The sequence below is a fragment of the Nothobranchius furzeri genome, chromosome 11, assembly GCF_043380555.1.
Source record: "Nothobranchius furzeri strain GRZ-AD chromosome 11, NfurGRZ-RIMD1, whole genome shotgun sequence".
In the NCBI taxonomy this organism is placed as follows: domain Eukaryota; kingdom Metazoa; phylum Chordata; class Actinopteri; order Cyprinodontiformes; family Nothobranchiidae; genus Nothobranchius; species Nothobranchius furzeri.
In genome coordinates, this window is record NC_091751.1 from 1,601,175 (window position 1) to 1,624,268 (window position 23,094).

The window sequence follows — 23,094 nt, forward strand, 5'->3', positions numbered from 1 at the left end:
TTTTTATGTGTTTTGCTAATAATTTCGCCATGGTAAACCAGATTGCTTAAAACAGTAACGACACCCCTCCCATGGGCGTTTTTTGATGTGTTTTGCTAATATTGTTGCCACGATAAACCACATTGTTTAAAACAGTAACGACACACCTCCCAAGGCTGTTTTTCAATGTGTTTTGCTAATAATGTTGCCACGGTAAACCAGATTGCTTAAAACAGTAATGACACACCTCCCACTGCCGTTTTCGATGCGTTTTGCTTATCATTTTGCCAGGATAAACCAGATTGCTTGTAACAGTAATGGCAAATTTTCTTCATGTTTATGTGGAAACCTTTGTGGTGAGCAGCAGAGGATGACCTTCCATGTAAAAACAAATAACGTGATAAATCTTCCTTTCTGGCACCCTAAATATGTGTCTGTGTGAAAGATTTCCTGCTAACGCCATGCAGAAATGTCACAGTTGGTGTTTACGTTTTTGATATATTCATCATGAAGCCCCAACTTCCCCTATGTTTTTGGCTGTTCCTGCAACCAAAACTATTTATTATCACCTAGTTTTTTCATTAAACAAGTAAAAAAATTCCTGAAGCGCGTCCACAAAAAGACTTTCTGGTTTTTTGGGACAATTTGGGAACTAAATGTGCCTGTCACGTAGCATTTAAAGCATTCTGTAATAGCTTCCACTAGGGACTTTGTAAACTGATCCATGTCTGTGGTTGTAAAGATTTGTAAATCACACAGGTTTTTAAAGATATACTGATGAAGGTTTTCAAACAATTTAGGCTGGATTTTAAATTTTAACATGCAAGCTTCTAACCATAGTCTTTTATAAATGATTTCCCAGATTGCTTCCACCTCTTCTGCAGTGACACATTTTTCGATTTCCTGAAAAGCTCTAAAAATGACCATTTTAATTAAAATACTTATTGACGTTTGACACTTTAATTGTCTTTTTCTTCGTTCTCTATTAAACCTTTCTCGAGAACGCCAGCTTGATGGTAGGTAATCGCCTGCTGTTCTTCTAAAAAGCTGTGTAACATTAGGTTGAATAGATCTCTCTGACAAGTTAAACTTTAAATCTGTGTCTGCCATTTTAAGGACTTATAAAATTATGCTTTTCAACAGTTGAGATCAAAGGATTAAGGTCGCACCAATAATGACGTATCAAACGAATGTTCGTGACGACATACACAACAATAGAACGCGTAGTCCTTAAGCCCCGCCCTTCTTGACTGACAGCTAACGTGTCTGCGTCATAGACCGTAGGTCTGCGTGCGCACGTGACTGTGTGCGCGCGCAGGTAAATGGACGAATGTGACAGCTTCAAAGGGTCTGATTCCCAGTGCTTTTGATTTCAGAAAAAAGCACCAAGGAGGCTTCTAGTGACAGATACTGCATAGGCGTCATTTTAACCCCGGACGCCAGCAAAATTTGTGATTGGCAGCTGTGCCCCCCCCTCCCCCAAAAGCCTGCCGATGGGGATTTTTTTTTTTTTACCAGCTCAGATCTTATACCTACCTCTGCTCCCAGCAGATAGTCTATAATATACTTTATAAATGTCGCAACTGGCATCTAATTATTTATACTTGAGCTTTAAATAAAAATAAAACCGTAATCAATTTAGATTAATTTGTAACATTTCTAAAAAACCGCCCTGCTGTTGCTGTGTACTGTACCATGCTATCCTGCAAGCAGGGGTCAGCAGTTGTGATAAACAGGAGAGCACGTCACCCACACAGCTCAAGAATCCCTTATTCTTCTTTAGCTCCAAGAGGTAAGCAATGTTATATTTTATTAAACACCAAAAGAAGGTGATATTTTAATGTGATTAATGCAGGGGTCCTTCAGGCATGCATACGGCCACCTCAGCTGTTAGCGTGTAGCTGGTGGAGGTGAGTACACATGAGCAGAATTATATGTTGTTAATAAGTCGATTTTAAGTTGAGTTAAGTAGCTTTTGTGACTTGTTTCTGACATGTGAGGGCTCTTGGGAGTGTTCTGTGAGAAGTTTAGCTGTAGCTTTAAAAAGAAAAGCAAGTTATATGGGTGATAATGCTTCGATTAGCGTGTTGCTAATAGAAGCTAACTTCTCGTGAGTGAGTGTTAAGTTACTTAGCTGTCTTTTTAACCTGAACAGAATGTGATGCTGGATAACACACATTAGCCACGTTTACATGTGCAAAATCTCCTCTATCTGATTAAAATCTTGGCTGTTCAGAAATCCCAAATATCTGTTTACATGGACACTAATTTATGCACCAAGCATTCAATTTGAATAAATAGGTTGAGCATGCGCAGAGAGTTGTCTTTCCCGGAAAAAAATGGTAAACAAACGCCATGAAACGAAATGAAAAATGTAATGGGCAGAATTTTTGATCTGATTGGGTGTTCAATCCAATTACTTGTGCCCATGTAAACGTGGCTAGTGATGGAAATTGTGTGCTCTGTTATACCCATCGACATATAAATATTGGATAATGGGTTTCCATAGGCTCCAATAACACATTTTTGAAGATAAATGGGAGGTGGCCACCACCGCCTCTTTGACCGTGTCACAGGTTCCGTCAAGCCCAGACAATTCCACAAAAGGGAAGAGAGGTGGAGCTGAGGGTGGGGCTGTAAAGCTTGGTTTATGCTTGATGCATTCACTTTCCACTTGGTGATGCGGCTCGCGGATGGAACGCGCTTCACAACTCGCAGCGTTTATGGTTCATGCGGCTTGTCTCTGCGGTGAGCCAATATTCTCCCAAACTGTAGGGGGCAGCATGGAGCTCTACGGCATGCATCCAACACTACACCATAGTAGAAGTAGAAATGACTGTTGTTTACAACATGGCATTCCAGCATTTTTTAACAGCGTCCTCGTCTTTTCCGACAGTGCGAGCTATTTCTCTCCAAGAATTATTAACAACATGTTGATCACGGTGATCTCTGAGAGCTGAATCATACAAATGTTTTTCCGTGTCCGACCGTCCGCGTGATTAGAAAACTTCCTAGGTGCGCGGTGCGGAAATTTCGGGCCGTGCGGAGACGTGGTGGAGGGGCGTGGTTGTTAAAATGACGCAATTTCACCGCGCTGAGCCGTGCGGACCGCGCGGACGCGTCAAGCATAAACCAACCTTAAGGCTGGGATCAACTGATGACACCCGGTCGAACTAGCTACAAGCTAACCCAAAGCTAACGCGGAGGTGGGAGCTAAGCTAACTGAGGTAGCAACGTAGCTACAACTGGAGTTAAATGTGCACAACACCAGAGCTTCTGAGTCAGAGATACGCCGGGCTGACCGCTGGGTAAAACCGGGTGGAACACAGAGGTCTCCGAGACCTCCACAAGCTGGTAGCCGCACAGCAGACTAGCGCCGCTGCGATCTGAGATGCGCAGAGCTGCCGCTGGGGAGAACCGGGTGGAAAGGTTTCCATCCCAGAGCTCCACAAGCCGATAGTGGGAACCCAGCTCCACCAACATGTTATATTTCAACCCATTTTCTAAAGTGCAGCATTATGTTAAATGCACTGGGTTTTACCCTATTACATTTAAATTTCATGGTTAAACAGTACATGTTAAAATCTAAGCTCAGCTCGGCAGTGACCTAAAATACATAAATATAATTTTACTTACCGAAAAAAATGAAGTGGAGACTCCTTGGATGCTCTATTAGTGCAATTAATGCCACAGCAAGTCATTTTGTCCAACAATTGCACAAAAAATATCCAAACAAGAATACACAAACAGAGACTCAAAATCCCGGAGCAGTTTCCAGGCCAGACCGAGGCTCTACTGAGGCCTTTCCACTGAGCTAGCTCTGCGGTCACGTGGGTCTGATGCTCATTAATTATACAGAATTTTAGGCTTTTAATACACTTAAACAGAAGAGTGAGAAAAACATTCACCCCCCTCAGAGTTGTCATGAGTGTAAACTAGATCATTTAAACCTAAAACATGTTCTGGTACAAGGCTGTAAACATGTTTATTTCTGCTGTGAAATTGGTATTTTTAACATGGGAGTCAATGAGGATTTGCTCGCTTCTGACACCAGCCCCTAGTGGATGAGGGTGGAACTGCAATTTTTGTCACTTCCGCGTTGGCCTCAATTTTTCACCCGCATTGGGGGGCGTGGTTATACCAGGAAGGCTCGATGTATGAATGTTGTTGAAGAAAAATGTATTTGTGTTACAAGTGTTGTTAGCAACTTTTGGTTATCCACCATAATCTGTTTTTATGTAAATTGTGGAAAAATAAACTTGAATAGTAATAATAATAACCACTATACAATCACGCAGTACAGTGACACATAAGTTGGTGGAGACCCCTGTGTGAGGCTGGATAACACACATTGATGGAAATTGCGTGTGTTCTGTTGGACCAGATTGCTGCCAATAAAAGCATGTTGAAGAATAATCTGGTGCCATAATCTGCTTTTTGGTGAATGTGGAGCACAAGAGTGATGACACAAATTGTCCAGACCACATCTACTGAACAGGTCAGAAGGTGATCCGTTACATTAGCCGCTCTCCCTTTATTTTGTTTGGATGCCTTGATGAGTCTTTTGAAGCTTAAAATAATATGAAGGATTCTTTAGTCAAAGATGGATCAGTTAACTGTTTTATCAACAGAACAAAAAGGAAAAGGGAAATAACCATTAGGTTTGAATGCACACAAATACAGATTGTGAACACACTGAGAACAGTAGAACAGTTAAATTAAATTTAGCTAAAAAAACAATTGGTAAACCAATATTAAATGCATATTGGACTTGATGTTCGAACTGTAATCTTAATAACTAATGCTGTTTGAGTGTGTTTGAGACAGTAAACAAGTGGATTGTGTATGCTTTATGTATTTTTCCAAGTCAGGTGGAGAGTTAATGGTGGCCAAAGATGTACACCCATCTCTCAGATGTACCAATGAAAGCTGCGGCTATTTCTCTTTTGTCTAGCCCAGGGGTCGGCAACCTGTTCCCAGCAAAGAGCCATTATTACCCGTTTCCCACAGTAAAGAAAACACTGGGAGCCACAGCAGCCGCGGCGTTGTGGGCGGGGCCTACCCTCAGACAGCAGAGAGCTGCTTTAACCAATCACAAAAGGTGACAGCAGCCAGTACCGGTCGCTCGTGTAGAAAACTTTTTTTCCGGCTCCCCTGGATGTGTAGGATATCCAGCTCCCCCATAATTCGATCCCTGCTCCTGGATGAAAAACCGGACATTTTCATCAATACAAGAACCCCCCCACCCCCCGGGACAGAGAGCGAAAAGTGGACATGTCCGGGGAAAAGAGGACGCATGTTCACCCTAGTTTAATATAAAGCGGGAGATTACAGATGCAGTACTTTGCTCGTGCCCTTGCTGCCCTGGGCCCTTTAGAGTTCGAGGGCCCTGGGCAATTGCCCAGTTGCCCATATGGTTAATCCGGCCTTGCCTACAGCGGTACATTTCCACACACACACACACACACACACCATAAAGCCCCAAACTAAAAGAATCCCTTACCTGTAGAAATAATCCTCCGTGCACCCAGTGTACAGCTCCGACACGCTGCCCCACCTGTCTGTCAGGACGCCAGGTAAACGCTCTCGCTCAGCTGGACACAATTGGGGCTTTTAAAGAGCCAGCATGATTACACGGGGAGGCAGAGCGCAACGATCATAGAGAACAATGGCCATCCGTCACACAATGTCAAAATGAGGCTCAGTGTGTGTGTAGCCTTCATGTGCATGTATGACCTTCCTGATGGTGGTTGGAGCGTTCGGCAGGCCTCACCTCTGTCAGTGCGCCCCATGGCAGCTACATCGTAGCTCATCCCCACCAGTGTGTGCATGTGTGTGTGAATGGGTGAATGACTGATTGTGTTGTAAGGTGCCTTGGGGGGGTTGTAGAACCCTAAAAATATGCTATACAAATACAGGCCATTTACCATCTACAACACCTGGGCATGCTCCTGATGAGGTGGCTGATGGTTTCCTGAGGGATCTCTTGCCAGACCTGGACTAAAGCATCCGCCAACTGCTGGACAGTCTGTGGCGTTGGTGGCTGGAGTGAGACATGATGTCCCTGGTGTGCTCAGTTGGATTCAGGTCTGGGGAATGGGTGGGCCTGTCCATAGCATCAATGGCTACATCTAGCAGGAACATCTGACACACTCCAGCCACATCAGAATCAGAAGGGTTTTATTGCCATATGTGCATGAAATCACAACGTGAGATGTGTTGACTAATAATTTGTTTGTTTATTTATTTTTACTATAAAGCTTTAGAACATTTTTGGGTTTGTTTAAGTGGTTGAAACGTGTGGAGGCAGCATTAACCTGTAGGGAGCAGCAAAGTGCCTTGTGGTGGTTCGCACTAACAACAAGAGAAGAAGAAGATCCGGAAGCGACACACGGCTAACCAGTTTATCTGGCGCCGGCTAGGAAACACTTAAGTCAGTATTACATGAAAAAAAAATTCATTAAAAGAAAAGTGAGGGGCTGAAAATAAATCGAAAAACTCACATAACGTATCGGGTATGGGAGCGTTCACAAGTTTTATTTAGAATTGGCTAAAACTTGCCTAAACCCAGTGTGGTGCGTGCTAGCTGGTTAGCTTTAGCATGTTGCTATCGCGAGCGGTTTTTGCCTCATTGAGCGAATGCGTTTCATACATTGGCTATCTGCTTTAGTTAGCTGTGTTCTACAGCTACATTGCTGCTTCATGAACAAGACAATGAACAGAACAATACCAGCTAATGATAGCTTACAAGCTAGCGTAAATTATTTTATTTGGTAACACGAAGTTACTTTGTTGTAAAGAACGGCTACTATAACATTAATGCTGGTTGGAATGAAAAGGATGTTGAGGTCAAATAAACACAAACGCGTGTATGAATGAAATATCGGTAAAAGTAACATTTGTTTTGGGATTATTTTTTAGTCTCTACCAAATGAAATCTGGACCGAGTTTAGTGATTTTGCTGTGACAACGCAGGTGCTTGTTGTTTTGTGTCAGATGCTGAGGGCAGCCCGTCACCATGTATGCTGTGTACAGACAAGCTCACACCCCCACTGCTGTGGAGTTCTCTGTCTATTGTAACTTCATCTCCAGTAAAGAGAAAAACTTAGTCGTAGCTGGGACTTCTCAGCTTTACGTCTACAGGATCATCCATGATGTGGAGGTACTTCCTATTTTAAACCCCCAGCTCCTAGATGTTTTCAGTAAATCATCTGATGTTCTGATGTTCATTTCAGAGTACGACAAAGACTGACAAGCCATCTGGTATGTCCTGGCATCTAATTTATACACAGACTTTATGATCTTTTATGTTTGCTGATCATTTGACGTGTCTGTCCCAGATGCCAAGACTCGTAAAGAAAAACTGGAGCAGGTTGCATCCTTTTCTCTGTTCGGCAACGTGATGTCGATGGCCAGTGTGCAGCTCATAGGTACCAGCAAAGATGCACTCCTGCTGAGTTTTAAAGATGCAAAGGTATTCATTCAAAGTGTGCTTTGCTCAAAAGTACTTAAGAGCTGAGTTTGATGGACTTGTGTATTTTTGTTCCCCGCCAGTTATCCGTAGTAGAGTATGACCCCGGAACGCACGACCTCAAGACCCTGTCTCTGCATTACTTTGAGGAGCCAGAGCTCAGAGTATGTAGTAAACAAAGAGAAGGCGATGAATGCGTACAAACTTTCAAATAACATTTTAAACTTTTCCTTTCCCAGGATGGCTTTGTGCAGAACGTGCATATTCCAATTGTCCGCGTAGATCCGGAGAACCGCTGCGCTGTGATGCTGGTCTACGGCACAAAGCTTGTGGTGCTGCCGTTCAGAAAGGACACATTGACCGACGAGCAGGAGGGCGGCATGGGCGAAGGGTACGGCTGAACTTCCCGCGTGTCCTGCTGTTGTGAAGGGGTGTACACTAACATCAAATCTCATGCAGACCCAAGTCCAGCTTCCTACCCAGTTACATCATCGATGTTCGGGAGTTAGACGAGAAGCTGCTGAACATCATCGACATGAAGTTTCTCCACGGTTACTACGAGCCCACGCTGCTCATTTTGTTCGAGCCCAACCAGACCTGGCCTGGGTGAGTCCGTGTCGTCTTCGGTTCGGAGCTGGTGCCGTTTCTCTTTGTTTTTACCTCCTGCGGTGCTTTTTCTTTCAGCCGCGTCGCCGTTCGCCAGGACACCTGCAGCATTGTCGCCATCTCCCTCAACATCATGCAGAAGGTCCACCCTGTGATCTGGTCTCTCAGTAATCTGCCCTTCGACTGCACACAGGTCATGGCTGTCCCCAAACCAATCGGTAAACCCGCAGACTTCATGTTTGATTGGCTTTCTGGTTTTTCATAAAGATAGTCGTCTCTGCAGGTCCCACATATGAATGTGTTCCAATGTACTCTGATTACTTTTTAAGGTGGCGTGGTGGTTTTTGCTGTAAATTCCCTGCTGTATCTGAACCAGAGTGTCCCGCCGTACGGAGTGTCTCTGAACTCAATGACAACTGGGACCACGTCATTTCCTCTGCGTAAGCGCCGCCGTGACTCTGTTTTCTTCCCCTCGGAGGTGTTGTGATGACGCGTTCTTTCTGCACAGGTGTGCAAGAGGAGGTGAAGATTACTCTGGACTGCTGTCAGTCTGACTTTATTGCTTATGACAAGATGGTCATCTCCCTGAAAGGAGGAGAAATGTGAGTTATGGTGATGGTTAGCTAAATGCACGTACGCTGGGATGACTTCTGATGAAATCTCTCTGGCTGGTGTTGCCTTTCAGCTATGTGTTGACCCTCATCACAGACGGCATGAGGAGCGTGCGATCTTTTCACTTTGACAAGGCTGCAGCCAGTGTCCTCACGACCTGCGTAAGCTCTGGATTTATCTGGAGTCACAAACTGATGATTGAAAAAACTTTTTTTTTATTAAGATTCCCACCTTTTCTAGAAATGCTGTTTTAGGCTTCCCACATGTGTTTTACTGTTATTTTTTCTCAGATGGTGACCATGGAGCCCGGCTTTTTGTTTCTTGGTTCTCGCCTGGGAAATTCTCTGCTCCTGAAGTATACGGAGAAGCTGCAGGAGGCGCCGATGGAGGATGGCAAAGACAAGCAGGAACATGAGAAGGAAGTGGAGAAGCAGGTAGGTCTTTGCTGTGAATGCAGCCCAGTGTAACTAAGTAACGAGTCTAAATCATCTCTTTTAAAGCTGCTTGTTAACGTCTGATCACGTTTTTTACTGATTTGTAGTTTTAAAGGGATATTCTACCTCTAAGTGAAGTTTAGTCCCCAGAGTTAGATCAGTGAGAATAAACAGCCCAGTCCTGACCTGATGCTGTTAGCTTTAGCTTAGCATAAACAATGTGACTGAATGGTAACAGCTAGCAGGGCTGAGCAGTAGTTAAATGACGACAAATATATATTGAGACATGTAATGCGATAGAGAAAAATGAGTCAACTAAACGTTTCCTTTTTATTTCCATTATAAATCAGGTAGCTTCACACTAGTCGTTACTCGCTCCCAACCAATCAGAGGCACAGACCCAGGCACTCTCCATCATTAAGCCCTCCCCTCTCAGACCTAAGCAGACAGCGTGTGACTTAAACAAGATGTCGCTTCAAGGAGAGGTGGAGGACGCTGTCCTGTAAAAGCTGTGCAGTAGTTCACCGGCATGGCGATGTTTTAGTTTTTACACGTCTGATTAAAAACGATGTTTGTTCATTCTGCTGTGAGTCGATAAAAACCAAATCTGGCTCCAAAGCCAACTTGTTTTATTTCAAATTACTGACATTAAATGACACGAGCTGCGCTTAAAATATACTTTTTACATATTATTGTAATCAATAATTATTGATATAAGTAAATATTCATTAGTTTTTATTAACGTGTTTTTTTCTGTGTTGTCTAGGCCTAACAGCTAGCATGGCAATCAGTCAATACTGAAGGAACAGCTTAGGAAGATGCACTGAGTAGGTGTCTCTGTGCCTTACAGCCATGTTTTTATGCTAAGCTAAAGCTAACAGGAGATCAAGAGAATGGCTGGGCTGGGTACACACTTATCTAGCACTGGGGACTAAACTTCACTTATGGGTGGAATATCCCTTTAATTCGACTCCTTAAATCTGCAGGAGGAACCGCCCACCAAGAAGAAACGCGTGGAGTCGTCCACCAACTGGACCGGTACGTCTACTCTCTGTTTGGAGTCTACACAGTTAATAGCTGCTGCTCCTCCTGAAGTGGGACGTTTTTATTTCAGATGAGGTGGATGAGATTGAAGTGTATGGAAGCGAGGCCCAGTCAGGCACTCAGCTGGCCACCTACTCATTTGAGGTGAAAATCAGATTTTTCTTTCCCTCGTTTGTTTGTGTTATTTGAGCAGTTAGGCGTGTAAACCGAGGACACGGTGAACGTTTCCGGCACATTTTATTTTTACAGGTGTGCGACAGCATTCTCAACATTGGACCGTGTGCAAATGCCTCCATGGGTGAGCCTGCTTTCCTGTCTGAGGAGGTACACACCCAACATTCTGATTGCCATGCTATAGCCCAAGGAATCCTTTGAAATCAGCTTTTTAAATTGTACTTTTCCCCCACAGTTTCAGAACAGTCCCGAACCCGACCTCGAAGTCGTGGTCTGCTCGGGTTTTGGTAAAAACGGTGCCCTGTCTGTCCTCCAGGTAAGTCCTCTTCTCTAGTTTCTCGCATGCTTCCAGATCCTACTATGGGTAATGTCTCAGCACCGTCCTAAAACTTGTGGTGGTGAGGGCCGTCTTCCGCAAGTCCAGTCGTGGTGCTACAGTGAAGTCTGGGTTTACCAGGGCTGCCTCAGAGACCCACGGAGTAGCCTGTAAACACCCCAGACACAGTCCGCAAGAGCTAACGCTGCTGTAAACCACAAAACCTGCACCTGTTCTTGTGTTTTTGTTCTCTTAGTTACACGTTTTCTGTCCGTTCTGTCCTCAGAGAAGCATTCGGCCCCAAGTTGTCACTACGTTTGAGTTGCCAGGTTGCCACGACATGTGGACCGTCGTCTCGAGTGAAGTCAAGGAAGATAAAAAAGTGCAACGAATTTTCCGCTCGGCAGATTAAAGTTTTTTCTCCATGGTTTCTCCTTTTACAGGAATGTTCTTTGCTTCTTTACCAGGTTTCAAAGAACGGAGAGTCGGAGGACGGAGCGAAGACCGACACTGAGGAGGAGGAGGGGGAGAAGGGCGAGAAGGGCGAGAGCGAACCAGAAAAAGATGAAGGGAAGACGGAACCTTCCATGGAAGATGATGCAAAAAAGCACGGCTTTCTCATTCTGAGCAGAGAAGACTCCACCATGGTATGAACACGGAGCAGGAGTACATGTTATGATTACTTTTGTATGTTTACTGCGTTCATTACTCAGGTGACAAGATAAATAGAAACAAGATGTTCATTTTCCCCTCTAGATCCTTCAAACGGGTCAGGAGATCATGGAGCTGGACAATAGTGGCTTTGCCACTCAGGGGCCCACTGTGTTTGCTGGTAACATTGGTGATAACCAGTACATCATCCAAGTCTCCCCCATGGGACTTCGACTCTTGGAAGGAGGTAAAATAAGACCTGAGAAGTTGTCGCTAAAACCTGATTTAGAGCTGCGTCCCTTTGATTAAGAAGGCGGTCGGTCATTATAGTGATACAGATGAATGTAAACTCCCAGCAACTGTTTTGTCATCTTCTTTTTTAATCATTTGCACATCCAGTGAGACAAATCCATTTCATCCCGGTGGATATGGGCTCTCCCATTGTGCATTGCTCCGTGGCGGACCCTTATGTCGTTATCATGACTGCGGAGGGAGCGGTCGCTATGTTTGTCCTGGGGAAAACGCACCGACTGGCTCCACAGAAACCACAGATTGCCACGGTGAGAGAAACGTGTCCTTAAAGCAACACTAAGCAGTTTTCAGTTTCTCCGCCCTACTGGTTGAAAGTGGAATTACAAATGTCGTAAACAACCCTGCTGCTGCCTGCCGTAGCTAATAACGAGCTAAGGCTAACACAAGCCTACTGATAGAAAATAAATCATTAAGCAAACAGATGCACACTGTTGGACATAAAAATGTTATTACTAAAAAGTCTAGTAGCAACAAAGCCAGGCCACCATCACTCCGGGATTTCGTAGCCTCCTTTTGCTCCTTCAGACGAGTGTAGGCCACACGGTGTTCATTTTGTTTTTAGCTCTATGCTTACAGGCTATGATGCCAACAGAAAAGCTAAATTCTTCTTTTTCTTATTCTTTTTATTGACGGTTGACAAAATGAAAAATCTAACTGCTAGCGTTTATATTAGCTAGCGTCAGAGCTAACAGCCACAAAGCAGGTAGAAAGCTCCATCTGGTGAACCTACCCGTCCCACAAAGCTGTTAAGTGTAGTTTCTGGTAATCAGATTGCTGGACAACTGAATTTTGCAAAGTTTCTGTCTCATAAATCACTGAAACCCACTTTGAGAACAATAGCTTAAAGTGTTCAAACGCTTTAGTGTCGCTGTAAGTCCTCGTGAACCTGAACTCCATACTATAAAGATGGCATGAAGCTGCTGTTTATTGTATTGCATTGTTCAATACCTGTGCTCAACAGCAACCTCGTGTGATCACAATGTGTGCGTACCGAGATGTCAGCGGGATGTTCACCACAGAAAACAAAGAAAGTCTTTCCATCAAAGAGGACACTATCGACATGGGGCAGTCAGAGGCAGAGACGGTCTACCAGGACCTTAGGTAGGAGCTGACACCAACTCATAACCAACAGCATCAGAAAAGCAGTCCACATCCACCAAAAGTGTCATCGGTGATGTTTGTGCAGCAACGCCGTGGATGATGAGGAGGAAATGTTATACGGAGACTCCAGCGCCAGCACTACATCTGAACGGGAGGAAGTCAGCCGCAGTTCTTCGGCACCAGCTGCTCCCGTTGGAGAGGCGAGCGCCGGCAATGCAGAACCCTCCCACTGGTGTGTGATCATCAGGGAGAACGGGGTGATGGAGGTGTGTGTTCCGTCTTTGTTGATTGGGGAGAGAAACATTATGATTCTTAAGGGTTGGGCTAAGTGCACATGCTAGCTCTAAGTAAATTATGTATACTTTAATTTTAACCAATGAAGTTGTTATAAAACAAACTAATGGGCTTTAATGCCTAGAAGAAAGACGTCCAGGCTTATGACAGACTAAGTAGATTTATTAAAGGGGTTGGTGTAATTCCACTCATGTTAAAGGTTGTGGTTTTGGACTCGGGTCATTAATTCTACAGCTAGTAAACCATAAGCATGAGTGATCACGACTGACCGGTATAATCAAAATCTCTGCTCTGGGATAAATATTAATCGTTTCTACCATATAATGATTAGCCGGGTGGAGTGCTGCCGTCACCATGGCAACTCAGTCTCCCTATCCCAGCCTGGGCGGGACTGCGAGCGGTGAAGGCTGCTGAGTCGTTCCAGGAGTCTGTGCCCTCTAAACCCAACGACCTCCTCCCCCGTCCAGACTAGGTGACGAGCGCTGCTTACCGCGGCTGCATGCACTGACGTGAGGAGAGTCCCAAACCCAACCACCCCACCTAGTGGACACTTATGATGTGTGACGTCTGAAGTCTGGTGCATTTCTGTCTGAGGTGTTTTTTGCAGAGCAAAGCTGCCCTCCCTGTGGACGGTAACCGAAGTGCCTTTTCTTTCCTCCACCTGACCCAATCCTCATGTAACCCTCTGATTACTATTACGGTAGCGCGACTCGGGTTGCGAATGACCACAGTCACCCATTCTTGTCATGTGTCTTTGCCTATTCCTATGTATGTCTGATCTCAGAATTGTTTGTACTGAAACTCTAATTTCCCTCTGGGATTAATAAAGTATCTTTGAATTGAATTGAATTGAATAGGCGACAATCCGGCGATACAGTATATATCGCAATACATAGTGTGATACCAAAAGCCGTAGTAGATGGATATTAGCAATGTTTAAAACTCAGACCAGACACATCCAAGAAGAAACATCCAATGTTGTTGGGAGACGTTGTTCCGTCAGAATGAAGGCGATAAAAACTGCTGCCACCTAGCAGTCGGAGTTTGAATTGTACCCAAGCCCCCACAATGCGGATGAAAAATTGAAGCAATCCTGGAAGTACCAAAAATTGCAGTTCCACCCTCATCCACTAGGGGCTGGTGTCAGAAGCGAGCAAATCCTCATTGACTCCCATGTTAAAAATACCAATTTCACAGCAGAAATAAACATGTTTACAGCCTGGTACCAGAACATGTTTTAGGTTTACATGATCTAGTTTACACTCATGACAACTCTGAGGGGGGTGAATGTTTTTCACACTCTTCTGTTTAAGTGTATTAAAAGCCTAAAATTCTGTATAATTAATGAGCATCAGACCCACGTGACCACAGAGCTAGCTCCGTGGAAAGGCCTCAGTAGAGCCTCGGTCTGGCCTGGAAACTGCTCCGGGATTTTGAGTCTCTGTGTGTGTATTCTTGTTTGGATATTTTTTGTGCAATTGTTGGACAAAATGACTTGCTGTGGCATTAATTGCACTAATAGAGCGTCCAAGGAGTCTCCACTTCATTTTTTTCAGTAAGTAAAATTATATTTATGTATTTTAGGTCACTGCCGAGCTGAGCTTAGATTTTAACATGTACTGTTTAACCATGAAATTTAAATGTAATAGGGTAAAACCCAGTGCATTTAACATAATGCTGCACTTTAGAAAATGGGTTGAAATATAACATGTTGGTGGAGCTGGGTTCCCACTATCGGCTTGTGGAGCTCTCGGGAGACCGATGTTTTCCACCCGGTTCTCCCCAGCGGTCAGCCCGGCGTATCTCTGACTCAGAAGCTCTGGTGTTGTGCACAGTTAACTCCGGTTGTAGCTAGGTTGCTACCTCCGTTAGCTTAGCTCCCACCTCTGCGTTAGCTTTGGGTTAGCTTCAGGTTAGCTTGTAGCTAGTTCGACCGGGTGTCGTCAGTTGATCCCAGCCTTACAGCCCCACCCTCAGCTCCACCTCTCTTCCCTTTGGTGGAATTGTCTGGGCTTGACAGAACCTGTGACACGGTCAAAATGGCGGTGGTGGCCACCTCCCATTTTTCTTCAAAAACGTGTTATTGGAGCCTATGGAAACCCATTGTCCAATATTTAAATGTCGATGATTGCACCACACAAAATAAATACAGTAAATGTTTACATGTGCAACATCTATTAATGTTAATAAAGGGGAACCACAAGGTGTGTTCCAACTACAGGGGGATCACACTCCTGAGCCTTCCTGGTAAGGACTATTCAGGGTTTCTGGTGAGGAGGGTCCGTCGGATTGTTGAACCTCAGATTCAGGAGGAGCAATGTGGTTTTCATCCTGGCCGTGGAACGCTGGACCATCTCTATACCCTTAGGGCAGGGGTCGGCAACCTGTTCCCATCAAAGAGCCATTATTACCCGTTTCCCACAGTAAAGAAAACACTGGGAGCCACAGCAGCCACAGCGTTGTGGGCGGGGCCTACCCTCAGACAGCAGAGCGCTGCTTTAAGCAATCACAACAGGTGACAGCAGCCGGTACCGGTCGCTCGTGTACGTCAAAGTTATCTTTCACAAGAAGATAATCAATAAAACGATTCATATAAAGTGGATCCAGAAGTTGTAGCCCGTCTCTGCCGACAATATTTAGATATTTTTCACCCTGTTGGTGGTTTTACTGAGCAGGTGCCACTTTTGTCATACGTTTCTTTTTAAAACATGTTTAGACTGTTCAGAATACAAATCCAGGCTCTGTCACGTTTGATTGTTGTAATTAAACTTTGTAGGTGGGGAAGGTCAGAAAAGGATCCGATCATTTTGTTTTTCCCTCATTTACAGCGACGGAGATAACGGCGCAGTGCGCCTGGCTCTGGTGTTAATCAAGTTAAATTTTATCTCTTTGCAACAATTTTCACAAGAAAACAAAACAGTCAAAAGCAGGGCTTGTGTTGACCGGATAGTTCCCGTGTTTGGCCGTTTATTTTGACGGAGAAAGAGTAGAAAGAATTACCCCGACGCATGCAGACTAACTGACATTTTATTCGTTAAGCACATCGCAGATGTAGCTAAACCACCCAAGAAATGATTCCCATCTGAACATCTGAGCTGGACACTGCTCAGCGCAGCTCACTGTCAGCCTGTACATACGGTGCACAGCGAGCTGAAGATGTGGAGAGGGGCTTGGAGCGCGTCGCAGAACCAGAGCGCATGCAGGAAGATTCCTCCGACTGAAGCGAGACTTGTCACTTAGAAATTGTTCCCTGATGATGAAACTTTGGCTGAATAGCGCTTGTTTATGTCTCCAATGTGGCGACACATCCAGGAGCCGTCTGAGGAGAATCCCAGAATCTCACATCCTCTTCAGCTCAGAAAGCGCCGATATGATTACGCACAAGCAGGTTTACCCAGACAATCTTTACATTTAGAATTGGCATACAGATGTAAAATTAATGCAGTAAAATATAAAGCATTTTATTTAAATATCCATTCATTATTTTACAAGCACAGAGAGCCGCATCAGATGGATGGAAGAGCCACATGCGGCTCCAGAGCCGCGGGTTGCTGACCCCTGCCTTAGGGGCATCCTGGAGGGTGCGTGGGAATTTGCCCAACCAGTCTACATGTGTTTGGCCGCGTCCCTCGGGGGGCCCTTGGGGGGGGGGGGGGGGGGGGGGGGTGTACTTCGGGAGTATGGGGTACCAGGCCCTCCTACCATCTTTATGCAGATGACATCCAACTGTACATCTCCTTTAAGCCCCATGAGATGTCTAAGCTGCAGCTGTTACACACCTGCTTAGACTCTATCAAAACCTGGATGGTGGGAGCTTTCTTCAGCTTTCACTGGAGCGGTTCACAGCCGAGTGTGAAGCAGCTGGGATGAGAATCAGCTCCTCTAAATCTGAGACCATGGTCTTGAATCAGAAAAGGGTAGGCCTCTCGACTTAGGCTACTGCCCCCGCGACCCGACTCCGTATAAGCGGATAAAAATGGATGGATAATTGCAATATTTCAGTGGATCGATATTTTCTTCCCTACTTAAAACCATTTATACCCGCCTCTTTTACTTTTAGTGATGTCACTGGTGGGCGCTGTCTTTGCTGTAGATATATACCTGGTGCCGACAACACGGCAGGCATCAAGTACAAGTAATGGGTCTAACAGGTAAGTTAAAGAGCTATAAAAGCATCTACCCTAATGAAAAGGCCACATTACATACAGGACACTGATGCCACGCTACGACGTTTACCGTTGGGATGCCATGTCTTCAAACGGGACTTAAAAACCAGCAGAGAAGGTGACTCGCGCACGGTGAGAGCTACTCATTCCTGGCACATGGTCGTCCTAAACGTTCCTGATCTGTTGCCGTTCAGGTCACCGCTTTGACATTTCAGCCTGAGAATGTAACTCCTAGAGTCGGCCATTCTAAATAATATTTGATCTTATGGAGGATTATGGTGTGGCACAAACCCACTGCAGAGATACCCACTGGTTTTCCATCTGCCCTGCTGGACTGGTTCTGATCTGTTCTAGGGACCATTTCTGCACTCTGGTTCATCTCTTTTTTGCTGTTAAACCAACAGATTTACCAGCTGCCCGAGTGGCGATTAGTCTTCCTGGTGAAGAACTTTCCAGTTGGCCAAAGAGTTCTGGTGGACAGTAGCTCCGGCCAGTCCGCAACACAAGGAGACGGCAAAAAAGAAGAAGTCGCACGGCAAGGAGATCTCCCGTTAGTCAGAGAGGTAGCCCTGGTGTCACTGGGCAACAACCGCAGCAGACCTTATTTACTGGTGGGTGTTTACGTCGAGATGTTTTCATAAGTCCCACTGGAAACTTCAGTTCCTGAAAGCTGGTTGTTTCCTGGTCTTCTAGGTCTACGTGGAAAGCGAGCTTCTGATCTACGAAGCGTTCCCGTACGATCAGCAGCAGCCGCAGAGCAACCTGAAAGTCCGCTTCAAAAAAGTGCGAGTCAGGGGAAATGAAAACAGATGGCGTTTGGTCTGCTTCAGATGGTCGGTCGTAACCGCGCTTCTTCTCTCCAAACAGGTTCACCACAACATTAACTTCAGAGAAAAGAAATCAAAGCTTAGGAAAGAGAAGAAGGCTGAAAGCAGCAGCTCTGAGGAGACGCCTGCTGTCAAAAACAGGATTTCCAGGTTCAGATACTTTGAGGACATCTCTGGTTACTCAGGGGTATGACAGCCTTTTCTGGAGAATAAAAATTCCAGAACAATATTCCCAAAGCAGCGTTCCTTTTGCTGAAGGAGATCAACCTTTTTGGACAGGTGTTCATCTGCGGCCCGTCTCCTCACTGGATGCTGGTCACCCCCCGAGGAGCGCTGAGGCTTCATCCCATGACCATCGATGGGGCCATCGAGTCATTCTCCCCATTTCACAACATCAACTGTCCTAAAGGTTTCCTCTACTTCAACAAGCAGGTACAGAGAGCAGCTTCGGGTTGTTGGCCTCATTCTTGGCTCAGCTGATCCCAGTTCAGTTACTGTTCCTCAGGGGGAACACCTTTCATGCAGATTTCAGTTGAAGTTAGGATTCTTGTCCGTAATTTCTCAACATGTGCAGCTTTATTTAGGTTAGATCAGTTAAATGAGAGATTTCTAAGGTGCGTGAACAAGAGACGTTGCTTTCGGCCGTAAATACAGAAGTGATGACAACACCTTAAGGTGCAATGCGTCATCGGATAAAAATACTTCAGATTGTAGCTTTGAAGGCCTTTTTGACTGATAAATTGTCTGGGCAGTCACTTTTAGTTTCACACGGCGGCTGAACGTGAAAGACTTGTTCAACTCTTTTATCCTGCATTAGCTTCAGTGAGTAAATAAATGGGAAACGACGGCGTTAGAGAAAGCCACACTATACTCACCAAGCCTTGGCTTGTGACATCAGAAGGCTCATTTAGCATCCAGGAGAGAGCAGAGCATATCTCAGCTAGCAGAAGCTAACCGTTAGCATTAGCAGTGGAAGTCGTGTTGCTGTTAGCCAATCAAGAGGCGAGACATTTACATATCATAAATATTAATGAGTAAAACTCCTCATCCTGTTCTCTTCCACAGAGATACTCATTTATAGTAGAGACCGCTGCTCATGTACTGAAAAAAAAAACAAGTGATTGAGATTGTTAATGCTAGATTTATGAGACTCCCCAGATGTCTTCTTCAGCTCCGGGGTAGTGATGCGACCTCTGCTGTCCTTGTTTCATCTAGTTCCAGTATTTAGATGTTCTCTGTTGGTGTTTTCTCCACAGGGCGAGCTGCGAATCAGCGTCCTCCCCACCTACCTGTCCTACGATGCCCCCTGGCCTGTCAGAAAGATCCCACTCAGGTGCACCGTGCACTACGTTTCCTACCACGTCGAATCAAAGGTAAAGCTCCCCTTGGCTGCAAATAATATAAATTCGAGTCGCAACTCCGTGCACAGACTCTTTCTATTACACGAGTCAGAATAAAAGCTTCTAGATGGAGTCGCTTTGAAAAGTTTCAGATGAAAGCCGTCTGGCCAGCTGCAGGAGGGAAAAGCATCAGCGTGTGCCACTCTGAAGGCATTATTCTGCTCTGTTGGGTTTCAGGTGTATGCCGTGTGCACGAGTGTGAAAGAGTTGTGCACTCGCATCCCCAGAATGACTGGAGAGGAGAAAGAGTTTGAAACCATAGAGAGAGGTGAGAGGGAAACGCTGTGTGATGGTGGATGTTTGTTTCTGTCAGCGAGGACAGACTCTTCACCAATCACCTGCTTCTCTTTTACCTGTTTCTGACAGTACTAACACCTTTATGCCCATTTCCGTATTTCAGATGCGTGGCTGATTGTCACATGTTGATGTTTTTTCTCCTCTTCTTCTACACAGATGAGCGATACATTAACCCCCAACAGGAAAAGTTCTCCATCCAGCTCATCTCTCCAGTGAGCTGGGAGACCATTCCCAACACACGGTAACAACTCTACGCCCCTTTAGACGGGCGAACCAACAAATGTTGACTGAAAGCATCTATGATGGTGGGGATTAAGTTTGTTTCACCGTTGGTAGACCTATCCACGATGAGCCTAGAAATGTAGACCAACAAAAAGATCTGTCTCTGCAGGTTGGTCTAGCCACGCCCCTTTGTAGCCTCAGCAGGTCTACCATTGGTCTGAAGACTTTTAGGTTGGGCCAATCACAGCGCTCTATGTAGACACTGGCACATCTCACTCCAGTTCTTGTCTCTCTGCACTGGTTCCATTCTGTGTTCAGTTTAAGATTACGGATGTCTAAATGGCCTTGCTCCTAGCTGTTGATGTGAACTTCTAGTGCCACAAGTCCCGTCTCGTGGGTTAGGGTCGGCTGGTCAGCGCAGAACGAGCGTACCTAGGCAAGGCTACGGAGAGGAGGTTTTAGGTCCTTCTCGGCAGCTGCACCTACTTGGTGGAACATGTTGCTCGTCTCCTCTAGGCAAGCGTCATCTGCTGCCATGTTTAAAAAGCTGCTGAAGACTTGTTTCTACTCGACAGATTTTACTGTTGCTAGCTGACTTGGTAGTCCTGCTTTTTACAGTTTCTTATGTCTGATTTTTCATGTCTTGTTTTTTATGTGATGTTTTTACTGGACTGCATGTATTTAGCTGTTTTTATATGTATGTTCAGCACTTTAAAGTGCTGTGCAAAGAAACCTGGTTTGAGTTTTGATTTAGATGGGCGCTGGGTGGGATTAGCACCGGAGATGCGATGAACAAAAAATACGAAGATGGTGTCGGCCCAGGAATGGCGCCCGTTTGAAATGGCATCAACTTTTGACTCTTGAAGGCTTGAGCTTTTCTTTGAGACGTGAGCAGGTAGAGGTACCCGCGTCCGTAGCGATGAACCTTGTCCGTTGCTGTGGTTGGTCCTAGCGCTGTTCGATTGCAAATGTCCGTTTGAACTTTTTCACCTAACTCCCAATGAAGAGAGCACGGTTGCTGCTTTGGATGTTCCATGGAAACTGGATGCTCAGTAGATTAGTCTCGAGTGGCTTTACATGGTAACGGTGTTTGGATCTCGGCATTGAATCCCAAAGTTCAAACACTCGGAGACCTTCAGATAGTCCGAGGATCAAGTTCACTTAAAGGTTTTAAAGAATGAAACAACTCCGTTTCTTCAAGGATTGACTTGGAGGAGTGGGAACACGTGACCTGCATGAAGACCGTGGCATTGAGGAGTCAAGAGACGGTGTCTGGCCTGAAGGGCTACATCGCAGCAGGAACCTGCGTGATGCAGGGGGAGGAGGTGACCTGCAGGGGCAGGGTGAGCGGATCCCACCGAGGCTAGAGCGTAAACACCCGGGAACACCTGAGGGGGGTGTGATCTAAACGTGCTTTTCTGCTTCCTGTGCTCAGATTTTGATCCTGGATGTGATTGAAGTAGTCCCAGAGCCAGGCCAGCCGCTCACCAAGAACAAGTTTAAAGTTCTGTATGAGAAGGAGCAGAAGGGGCCGGTGACGGCTCTGTGTCACTGTCACGGTTACCTTGTGTCGGCCATCGGACAAAAGGTCCACACCAACCTCCTACGTTGGGTTTAAATCCGCTAAGGTCCACTCGTAACTTCCTGCCTGTTCCTCCAGATCTTCCTGTGGGTCCTGAAGGACAATGACCTCACGGGCATGGCCTTCATAGACACGCAGCTCTACATCCACCAGATGATCAGCATCAAGAACTTCATCCTGGCCGCTGACCTCATGAAGAGCATCTGCTTGCTGCGCTACCAGGAGGAGAGCAAGACGCTGTCGCTCGTCAGCAGGGTGGGCGGTGACCTCCGTCGCCATGACACTCATTAGGTTCACAGGGGGCTTTAGAAGCTCTGGAGATGATCTCACATGGATCTAGTTTGAGAGTTTGGTTATAAAGAACCACTGATGCAGTGTCCTTTGTTTATTTGACAGGATGCGAAGCCCTTAGAGGTGTACAGCATCGAGTTCATGGTGGACAACAACCAGCTTGGGTTTCTGGGTAACGACCTTCACCACCTCTTGAGGTTCTAATGAACCACAACGGATGTAGTCTCACTCAGCTCGTGCCATTTCTTCCTGTTTAGTGTCGGACCGAGACAAGAACTTGTTTGTGTACATGTATCTACCTGAAGGTGGGTGTTCCGGTGGGGGGTGCGCGTGCGGTGCACTCACTGCAGGAGTCGTGCTGAGTCGTGATGTTTGCTTGCAGCTAAGGAGAGCTTTGGAGGAATGCGCCTGCTGAGGCGAGCAGACATCAACGCCGGTGCTCAGATTAACGCTTTGTGGCGGATGCCGTGCAGGGGAACGCAGGAGTCCGGCAGCAAGAAGGCTCTGACCTGGGACAACAAACACATCACCTGGTTCGGTAAGGTCCACAGCAGGTTTTGGGACAGCACGTCTGGTTGGGAAAAAAAACTTTAACTTTGTTTTCTGCTGGTTTTTCCAAATTAAAACAACTTTTTAAAAGCTCTCTCTGAACACGGTGTTTCCATAGCAACCCTGGATGGAGGCGTGGGCCTCCTCCTCCCCATGCCGGAGAAGACTTATCGCCGGCTGCTGATGCTGCAGAATGCTCTCACCACCCTGCTGCCTCATCACGCCGGACTCAACCCCAAAGCTTTCCGGTTTGCATCCCTCTTTCTGCACAACTGGGACATTTGATTCTCCAGATTGACATTGTTCTCACTTCCTGCCTCCAGGATGATGCACTGTGACCGACGAAGTCTTCAAAACGCTGTGAGAAACATCCTGGATGGAGAGCTCCTCAACAAGTATTTATACCTCAGCACCATGGAGCGCAGCGAGCTGGCCAAGAAGATCGGGACCACGCAGGACATAGTGAGCTCCGAGCTGCTGATGGTCCCACTTTAACCAGCAGCAGTTCCTCTCTCACAGGCGCTCTCTCTCTCTCTCTCTCCAGATCCTGGACGACCTTCTGGAGATCGACAGAGTAACAGCTCACTTCTGAGCCCCACATTCCCATTTCCTACTACTCAAGTCGTCTACGAGGAAACCTTTTTGTTACGGCCCTATCTCATCGTAGCTCGGTTGTCTTACAGGTTAACTTGTCAAAGTGGTCCATGTTTGTTTGTTTTTTGTAGGATTTGTTTATATATAAAAAACAGATACTTCTGAGCTTTGA

The 23,094-nt window shown here is 45.7% G+C and overlaps 1 protein-coding gene across 5 annotated transcripts; it reads left to right on the forward strand.

Annotated features, from left to right (window-relative positions):
• The first annotated feature begins 1,648 nt into the window (after positions 1-1,648).
• cpsf1 (cleavage and polyadenylation specific factor 1) lies at positions 1,649-23,087 on the forward strand. 5 transcript variants are annotated; one of them, XM_054734660.2, is made up of 38 exons: positions 1,649-1,771; positions 6,976-7,141; positions 7,215-7,242; positions 7,320-7,453; positions 7,534-7,614; positions 7,690-7,841; positions 7,910-8,056; positions 8,135-8,274; positions 8,386-8,496; positions 8,565-8,658; positions 8,742-8,829; positions 8,959-9,102; positions 10,089-10,140; positions 10,217-10,290; positions 10,396-10,470; positions 10,556-10,636; positions 10,923-11,018; positions 11,104-11,283; positions 11,393-11,534; positions 11,687-11,847; positions 12,561-12,700; positions 12,786-12,966; positions 17,565-17,771; positions 17,854-17,943; positions 18,028-18,174; positions 18,267-18,419; positions 19,244-19,360; positions 19,565-19,655; positions 19,841-19,925; positions 21,108-21,249; positions 21,342-21,494; positions 21,567-21,743; positions 21,885-21,951; positions 22,037-22,084; positions 22,162-22,317; positions 22,447-22,576; positions 22,652-22,790; positions 22,873-23,087. In XM_054734660.2, exons 2-38 carry the CDS (start codon positions 6,998-7,000, stop codon positions 22,918-22,920), a joined length of 4,395 nt encoding a protein of 1,464 aa, XP_054590635.2. In that variant the 5' UTR covers positions 1,649-1,771; positions 6,976-6,997; the 3' UTR covers positions 22,921-23,087. The 5 variants fall into 5 exon arrangements, with proteins under 5 accessions (XP_054590635.2, XP_015796146.3, XP_015796147.3 ...); XM_015940660.3 differs by lacking the exon at positions 1,649-1,771 and adding an exon at positions 1,845-1,889; XM_015940661.3 differs by lacking the exon at positions 1,649-1,771 and adding an exon at positions 3,770-4,477.
• The last annotated feature ends 7 nt before the right edge of the window (positions 23,088-23,094 follow it).